The 9,816-nt window shown below is 27.6% G+C and overlaps 1 protein-coding gene across 1 annotated transcript in view; it reads left to right on the top strand.

Moving 5' to 3' along the window:
- Window positions 1–1,451: 1,451 nt before the first annotated feature.
- The window catches only part of LOC142324762 (RAB6A-GEF complex partner protein 2), a 164,368-nt gene continuing 156,003 nt past the window's right edge, over window positions 1,452–9,816 (top strand). Inside the window, exon 1 of the mRNA XM_075365723.1 lies at window positions 1,452–1,595. Coding sequence (XP_075221838.1) covers window positions 1,591–1,595 — 5 coding nt within the window. The 5' untranslated portion in view covers window positions 1,452–1,590. The remainder of the gene's footprint in view (window positions 1,596–9,816) is intronic.

Below are 9,816 nucleotides of genomic sequence, written 5' to 3'. Positions count from 1 at the left end.
GTCGTCAGTAAGAGCTCTAAATTTAGGCTGAACAGTACCCTAATAAAAATGAATTACTAATATTATCAGTTGATATGATAGGCTAGCTGAATATTTACTTTTATAAAAGAGTAAGAAGAATAAAACAGTTTATTTATTTATAGATTTATAAGAAATATTAAGCAAATGTCAGCTGTTGATTTGAAATTTGTAACAATTTAATACTTTATCAAGTAGAAGAAATAACTAACTAATAAAGAAGAATTGATACTTGAGTCTGAACACCTATAAACTATAGCAACTAGGATTTCTTTAAATGTTTGGTTAATGGTGCAAGAGAAGATGTCTAATAATCCTAATAATAAACAGTAATAGGTTAGGAAAAATGTACCACAGCCTCTCTAACTTTGAAGTATTGTGTCGGGTTACATGAGAGCATTAAAATAATTATAAAATAATTATTTTTAACACATAAAACAAACTTTGCTGAACCAGTTCGTTTAGACTGTGCAATAATTTTATTTCCTCGATTATTTTATTGGTCGATTAACGTAAAACTTATAACCAGGATAACGAAAAATTTATAAGTCATTTCATTTCTGTTGGTTTATTTTTGGGGTATTATTTTGGCGGTATTAGAATTAGAAAACAATGTTAGAAATGTTTGGCTATACGAATTAATTTATTTTGTAAAAATAAGAGTGCAAATTGTATTATAAAATTTATTACGTGATAAGTATGGGTACAATAGGTAAACTATAGTTACAAAAATAATGATACTTATTTTATGCTATATTAAAATAATATAAAATTACTTACCGCAGTCAATGAACTGTGTAATCAATCCGTGATGGCCGCTGGATTCCATACTGCACATATGTAATATCTTTGTCGCTCCCCACCACTGCAATTTCCGTCGCTCAACAACTAATTTCTCAACTGCCACAGCTAATACACTGTCACTACACACAAAAAAAATTTATCTGGACAAAAAATATTTTAAAAAAAAATTCGAAACTTCAGTCATCGTATTCAATCACTTTTAATACACGAGATTCAATTTATTGAAAGTAAAAATAACCTAATAATATAAAAAAAAGATGGCTTCTGAACAATAGAAGGGAGGAAAAATATTAGTACTGCGGCTACTTTGTACGTATGATGACTGACAGAGGGGGGAGAGAGCAGAGAGAATATGAATTCATTTGACTCTCACGTTCTCTCCTTGGTTCGCTTCGAAATTCATCAAAACAACTACGTAGATCAAAATGTGTGTTACGTTGATGAAAAATTATAATTGATTATAATATTATTAGCTGTTTCCATTATATTCAGCGATGTAAAAAAATCAAAAAATCTTACATAATAATATTATCTAACATTTTCTTTCTGATATTAATCTATTAAAAGTGATTAATATATTAAAAGTGTTATTAAAGATTAACGTTGTGGATACAGTAAATAAAGTTTATTTCTTCACGATTCGTAGTTGTGTTTTTAAAACCGTTATCAAATTTTGTTTATTTGATTATTTGTATTTAGAGAATTCAGTATATTTAAATATATTTTACGTGAATCTGACAACCGTATAGAAAATAATTCTACGTGTAAATGAGGTAAGTTCTTTCAAATTATAATATTTTGTAATAAGAAATTAGTACACAATTAAATAATGTGATTATATTGGTTAACATATTGGAGGAATTTGGGAGTTTAATGAACTAGACATTTTATTTTGGCAAAAATGATTATTTTTAGGTTAGCCAAATATATTTTTATTCTTGTTATTTTAATTAAAATTAAGTACAGATTACTTTATAAAAATATGTAACTAATATAATTTGCTTTCAAGTAAGTACCGATACACTATAAGAGGGGTTTTGCTGAATCTTTTGTAGACTAAACGTTTTATTTACGTAATATTTCAATTTAAATGTGCACTACTTATTAATTATTTCGGGTTTCAATATTCTATTGAAGTTCTGTTTTTTGTTTTAAAAATTTAGATTTCTGTTTAACAACAAAACCGTTTGCCTGTGTCTGCATTTGGTAATCAATAAATTAGCTATCTATTTTAGAAAGATAAATTGCCTTTGTTATTCATATACTTTACATATACTTTACAAATATTTTCTCACTTTTCTTGAAATTTACATTGATATGTTCTGTAGATCAAAACGGTCGGTTTTTATGTTACATGGTCAGATTTATTATTAATTTTTTTTCGACAAAAATTTAGCCAAAATGTTTGTTCTAATTTCTTTTTCATTTTTTTTACTTTTTTTTATTAAAAAAAGACTAGACTAATGAATAAATGAAAGCAATTTTTTAAATTCACTTGTATTTGTTAGCTAAAGAACATGGCTAACGGTACTTAAACGAGTAATGATGAGGAGGCTGTCAATTATTTAATTTTACCTAATATTCAATTAATTATAACCACGCACGTAAACGTGATTATTGCAGATATATATAAAAGTACATTCGCGTGCGTGCTTTTATAATTTTTCTTTTTTACTAAACATTTATTTTAATTTAAAGCAGAAATTTAAAAAATCGAATATTATAATTAACAATAAAAATGTAATGTCGCCGCGACCGTGTCACAGAAAGCGTACTTCCTTGCTACATAATATACCAAAGGTATTGGGTTCGATTCCAGATTAGTATGTGAAGAATTTTCCACAATTAGATTGTAACTTCTTCAATAACTAATTATTTTAAAGAAAAACAGCTGAACTACAAATTATTATAGATTATAGAAAAGATTAACGAGTGGTACATCAGGATGTAATGATATGATTTCATTATTTCTAAATTTATCTATCGTAGCCGATTACTACTTTACGCGCGCGCGCGCACACACACACACACACACACACACACAAAGAGAGATTTATTTTTTATTAATCTAACAAAAAGTAATGTTTGAAATTTAATCTATGTTTGTTCAGATTTTGTCTTACTTCGTTCTTATATAGTAATTAGCTGTTAACATTGAACAAAATATTTAACTGTGTCTCATTTTCATTTTGATAATATACTGTTATCGTAACACAGTTAGTGTACTTTATTTTAACATCTTGGTATGTATTTTTTTTTACATATTTTATTTGTTCTATCTAATACATAATTATTAAAACATAAGGATTTTAATTAAAATACGTATATATTTAATTTTTAAATATATTTTAATTTTGAAACACCTATGTTTCGTTTTTTAATTATATAGTTAATATAGAATGTAAAGTATTACGTTTTTGTATTATATTTTAAAAAGTAGTATTGAATAATTTGTTTAAAACCCCTCTCTCGCTCGGTCACTCTCTCTTACACTCTCTCTTTTTCATTCTTTCTTTCTTTCTCTCTCTCTCTCTGTGTGTCCTAATCCTTTATAAACATCAAATTATTGTTGATTTTTGTTTGTATTTTTGTGTGAGTTTGCGTGCGCCCGCGCATGTTTGTGTATGTATATGTATTTTATTCTTTTGATAGTTAAACGAATTAGTACAGTCAATTTGTATTTTTATTTGAAAATCCTTACCTACCGATTGATGTTTTTTCCATATGTTAGAGGTGATGAGGGAAGCTTAACTCCAGATTTTAATGTTATTCAAATGTTATTTTTTAATCGTTAACAAGTGTGCCTAAATTAAATATGACCTTAATTAGGCGAATCTAATTAATTAGTTAGCGAATAATGTTTGTCATTGGATGTAATTCTGAAGGTAAAACGTAATAAAAAAGTTACTACGGGGGAATTTTAATTCGTTTTATTTCTATCGCGATTTTTCCGTTTTTCAAAATTTCATTGCTCATAATTAAAAGGCGAGAGCGTCGATTGAAGGCCACGTTTGGAATATGTAAAACAAATTGTTAGGGATGTAGGATGTAGGGGGTATACCGAAATGAAACGACTAGCACTAGATAGGGAATCTTGGAGAGCTGCATCAAACCAGTCAAATGACTGAAGACAAAAAAAAACGGTAGCATAAAATTATATTCATTTTCTATTGTAAACTATCGAATAGATTACCAGTTATTTATAACCATTAGTCGCTTCTGTGTCTCCTTTAAAGCAAAGTCTTTTGATCTGTTGCGCTATCTCTCTCTCTCTCTCTCTCTCTCTCTCTCTCTCTGTGTATATATATATATATATATGTGTGTGTGTGTGTGTGTGTGTGTGTGTGTGTGTGTGTGTGTGTGTGTGTGTGTGTGTGTGTGTGTGTGTGTGTGTGTGTGAGGGATAAAAACAAAAAAAGAAAGGCTGATGCAGTATAGTTAATTCTATTTTTATAAGTACATAAAAAACATGTCTGATGATATGGTCAAGAATAAAGTTAAACTCTGTGTTATTTTGATGGTAATATTTAAAACAAAAAATGCTGTTTAGTCAATTTTCAAGGACAAAAATGAGTACGTGCTACATGAAATAAGATACACACACTATAGCTTATAATAAAAAAAAAACATACTGAAAGGGGTGGGGGAGTAAAATGAGAAAAGAATAAGCGGGGTATAGAAAGACGTGACTAAACTGGACACACGTTTAATCTTTTTAACTGTTTTACAGTAGCAATTGTTCAGCTTTGCGATGAAGAAATAAATCAACACTTGTTTTATATTATTTTAAAAGTTAGTTTACCCCTAGTACACGTATACATATAAATTATTTTTTATATTTCAAGCACAAATAACAATTGTGGTTTTATTGTAAGGGAAAATATTATTTTCTACTAAATAGTTGTATTTAAAAATAACATAATTGTGTTTCTATTTTAGTTCAGTTTAATCAAGAGCAATTCAGAAATAATATTATTTTTAAATAATCATACTAATGTTTGGTAAAACTCATCACATTTACAATACGGTAAGCGTTTAATTAAATTGTTTACTTTTACGTATTTTTAACTGATAATTATTTTAAACAAACATAATCTACACTTCTAATCGTTTTTTTTTTTAAGTAGGATTATCGCTTCGCTGATATTTATGGTAGAGTAGTAAAAACTCAGCCTTTCACCTAGAAGATCCAGAATCGAAAATCATTTAGGCATAGTATTTATTTTACAAACTACAAATTTCCTTCCCATATTCCCACATACAAACTTCTAACTAACGTAATGATTTAATTATCTTAAAAGAAAAAGGTGTCTGTTATAACAAGAACTTTCGTAATCGTTTTATTAGGTTATTAAATTGCCTGAGTGTTTTAATTATATGATAATTAAACTGTAATACGTAGATAATCCACCTTAAAAAAATATTTATAAACTTTAGTATTTCTTTTACTTACAGTTGTAATTTATATTTTTATTTTCTCAGAGAATATAAATTTATCCAATATTAAACTTACAATAGATTAAAATTTATTGTTAACCTACGTGAAAGTTACAAACATGATTTTTACGAAACATATGTAGTTAAATAATATTAATAAATAAAATAATAAACTTAAATATTATCTTACCTAAAAACTGTACAATTACAATAAAAATAGATTATCAGTAAATCAAGTAAATATTTACGCACGGATTTAACTTCCTCTTTCAACAGAAATCAGTAGTTGACTGCTAAAACCATACTAAGCTAATTTGAATTTTTCGAATTTCTTCACTGCAAATGTTTTAATAAAATGATTTTATGAATTATTTATTCTAAGGTATTTAATTTAAATTAAAAAAAAAAGAAAATAATTTATAACCAAATTAATTTTATATTTACCAATTTTCATTAAATTAATTGATGAAATAATATCTTTTCCGTCTTAGAGAACATAAAATATAGCGAGTAAACTCTTAATATCGTCGATCAGTCAAAAACAAAGAAAAGTAATAAAGTTGTTTGTAAAACTTCTAATGTCGTGCCAATTAAGAGACATTTCTCAGTCTCATCAAAATAGGTTACTATTATGCATATCGTTTGTATGGTAACTGAAGAATTTTCTAGAAAGGAAATCCACACAGTTTAGGACATTATTTTAAATTTATGAACATTTGATTTAATTTATTGTATACAACTTTTTTTTTTTTTAATATATCGGTTTAAAATTAAACATTTCTTTTTTTTCATTTATAGTTTAATGAAAACTAAATTAAAATTTCAACATGATTTTTAAAAATACCTTGCTACAATTTATATGATGCACTTTTTTTAGATGAAATCTCGTGTTTTAATGATATTTTTAAATTTAAAATCTATTCTAGTTATTTAATAATCTTCCAGTTTACAAATTTTTTTTATTCAAAATAAGAAGGGTGTTTTAATTTTTTTTTTCTTTGATGTTGATACATCAATATCGCGAAATTTTTATAAAATTAATTCATCAGTTTTATAAATGAACTAAAATAATTTTATAAAGGTAAAATTTATAAAATGACTTTAATGTTTTAAATAATTTTATAGGAATGCCTAATTTTTATATTAAATCTAGATACATTATTTGTATAAATAGTAAATATAATTTATATGTATTTGTTCTTTGTTGCGCTTCGCTACCATTAGTGGCCTACTGAAAATAAGTACAAATTTCTTAGTACAATGAACATCTCACAGGAACTATCTTAATTTTACTGTTTTATGTATTGAATACTTTAATAATTATTATTACTGAAACAGGAAATGTATTTTAGAAACTGTATTAAAAGAGAAATCTATATTTTCTTTTGAATTTTTTTTTGTCTTCATCATTTGACTGCTTTGATGCAGTTCTCCAAGATTCCCTATCTAGTGCTAGTCGTTTCATTTCAGTATACCCTCTACATCCTACATCCCTAACAATTTGTTTTATATATTCCAAACGTGGCCTGCCTACACAATTTTTTCCTTCTACCTGTCCTTCCAATATTAAAGCGACTATTCCAGGATGCCTTAGTATGTGGCCTATAAATCTGTCTCTTCTTTGAACTATATTTTTCCAAACGCTTCTTTCTTCATCTATTTGCCGCAATACCTCTTCATATGTCACTTTATCCACCCGTCTGATTTTTAACATTCTCCTATAGCACCGCATTTCAAAAGCTTCTAATCTTTTCTTCTCAGATACTCTGATCGTCCAAGTTTCACTTCCATATAAAACACGCTCCAAGCATATACTTTCAAAAATCTTTTCCTGACATTTAAATTAATTTTTGATGTAAACAAATTATATTTCTTACTGAAGGCTCGTTTAGCTTGTGCTATTCGGCATTTTATATCGCGCCTGCTTCGCCCATCTTTAGTAATTCTACTTCCCAAATAACAAAATTCTTCTACCTCCATAATCTTTTCTCCTCCTATTTTCACATTCAGCGGTCCATCTTTGTTATTTCTACTACATTTCATTACTTTCGTTTTGTTCTTGTTTATTTTCATGCGATAGTTCTTGCGCTGGACTTCATCTATGCCGTTCATTGTTTCTTCTAAATCCTTTTTACTCTCGGCTAGAATTACTATATCGTCAGCAAATCGTAGCATCTTTATCTTTTCACCTTGTACTGTTACTCCGTTACTTACTTACTTGTACTGTTACAGTTACTTAAAAAAAAAAAAAATATTTAATTATTTTGTTAGATCTTCACTAAAAATCACATCCTATAGAAGTTTATACTTTTTATCTTCTATCTTTGTTCTTTTTATTACAATTCTTTTAAGTTTATAAGTTAATGTAATTAATACTTCAGCACATATCAACTAATCACCTCGCCAATCGCCGAGGTGGAGTAGTAATATCTTCCCTTTCATCCGAAAGATCTCGGTTAGGCTTGAAATTTTAATTCACTTCAAAATGTCAATACCATACTTCCACACACAACCTCCAACCTAATGTAATAAATTATTGAATTAAAATAGTAAATTCATTTCTGCGAGTAAGCCAGGTTTTGTACTCGTCGAGTTGAAGTGTTATATATTTTTCAGTTATTATCGTTACACTTCTTAACCTTCCTCTGTTCAAAAAAGAATTTAGGAATTATTTTTAAAGAAGATTAAATTTTTTGTATTAATTTTTATATTTAATCTTTAGGCTTCGGTTACAGCTTGGACAACACTCCATATGTGTAATATCTGTATGAGTTTTACGCATTAAACAAATAACCATAAATTGAAGATTCTATTATAAATTGCACGCATAATCCTTATAAAAAAAAATAGTACGTAAATTTAGACTCAATTTGATTCTCACAGAGTTCAATTTTTCTAATGTAGGTTTTGTCTATAATTAAGTTAATTAAAAAACCTAAAAAAGGAAAGAAAAAAGATTGGTGTAATTGGAAGTAAGCGGGTTCGATTCTTGGCTTTAAAAATACTTATTTTGATATTACCTATTAAAAAAAGACTGACAAGTTGAAAGTCGCGATTTCGATTCTAGGTTTCAGCACAAAATCACATACTAAATGTAAAAATAAATATTAAGTAACGTTAAAGAATAGACTTGATCTTCCTTCAGAACAGTTTTATTAAAAATACTATGCATTAATGTTAAAAAACAATATTTAAAAAAAAATCGAGAGATATGCTATATAAAATAAATAAATAAAAATGATAAAAAAATAAAAAGTAGAATAAAAATCTCGGAGGGTGTGAAAAAGAAATAAACCGAATGGCTTTACTTTAGACAGTATTAAACATTTGTATAAATTATTATTATTGTTAAACGTGTTTTATGCAGCCGCGCGTTCGAGACGGCAGTTGTGTAGTTTAACCTTGAAACAGTTGTACGAGACAGCGCGTCGGCGAGCAGTTTTGTCTACGATAGCGCAGTATAATTTGTAAAATTATCTCTCAATAAATAAAATGAATATTTATAACCATTTCTTTTTTTTTTTTAATTTATTTTAATCGTATTGACAACATACAAAGTATATATATATTTGTTCCTTTCCTCGGGCCATCCGTTATGTATTTGCTTCACAAGATGAGATGAAATGATAATTTTGTAGCGTGTAAAAATGCCATGCCTAACCGGGATTCGAACCCGGGACCTCCGGACAAAAGGCTAAGACACTATCACTCGCGCCACGGAGGCCGACAAACGTCAGTTACTATTCACCCAATTTTATTTAGGTTATGATTTTTAATTTTTCATGTTATGAATTTTGATAATAATGTAAGATAATGTAACCGGAAATCGAACCCAGAATTCTTTACTATACAAAAAGAACGTTAATTCAGATGCAACGTCACTCTGACTGGTTTAACAATACATACGAGTAAGTTAATAAAACATTGTGTGTGTGTGTGTGTGTATGAGCGCGCGCGCCCTCCATTATTCTTTAATTACGCAACAGACTTAAAACTTGAAATTTTTTGTACATCACGAATTCATTCTTTTGATTTCATTGACCCAAAAAATGTACGGGAAGAGTATTTTTTTACAAAAAATTTACTGCATTAGAAATTAAATCAATTGACACGCTTCACTACCAGTCAACACATAATACGTATTAATAAAATGGTAACAGGATACAATTTTCTTGTTTTTTTTTATTACTACCGTTCTGGTTGACAAAACAATGTACACTTCATTTTACTTTATCAGATTAAATGTATCACAAAATTGATTTATATCCAAAAGGTTCTGGATCCGAATCCCGTTAATTTTTATCTACCTCACTGTCATAATTAAAAAAAAAAATTTATGTGGGACACCACATGACTTCCTTGTATGCCTATTAAATTACATATACACATTTTTTGCTTCATTTGGTATAAACTTGTTTCATTTGAAAGTGAAATACGGTCCTCTAATTCTTTAATAAAGAATTTTTTGATTTTTTTCTTCATATTATTGAATTATTATTTATTGTAATTTTTTTACAATCACAGGTTAATAAATTAAATTATATTTACACGTTTTTT

This window comes from Lycorma delicatula, chromosome 5 (assembly GCF_047948215.1).
Source record: "Lycorma delicatula isolate Av1 chromosome 5, ASM4794821v1, whole genome shotgun sequence".
Taxonomy (NCBI): Eukaryota; Metazoa; Arthropoda; class Insecta; order Hemiptera; family Fulgoridae; genus Lycorma; species Lycorma delicatula.
The sequence above is the reverse complement of the archived record's forward strand: the minus strand, read 5'-3'. Positions and strand labels throughout refer to the sequence as shown.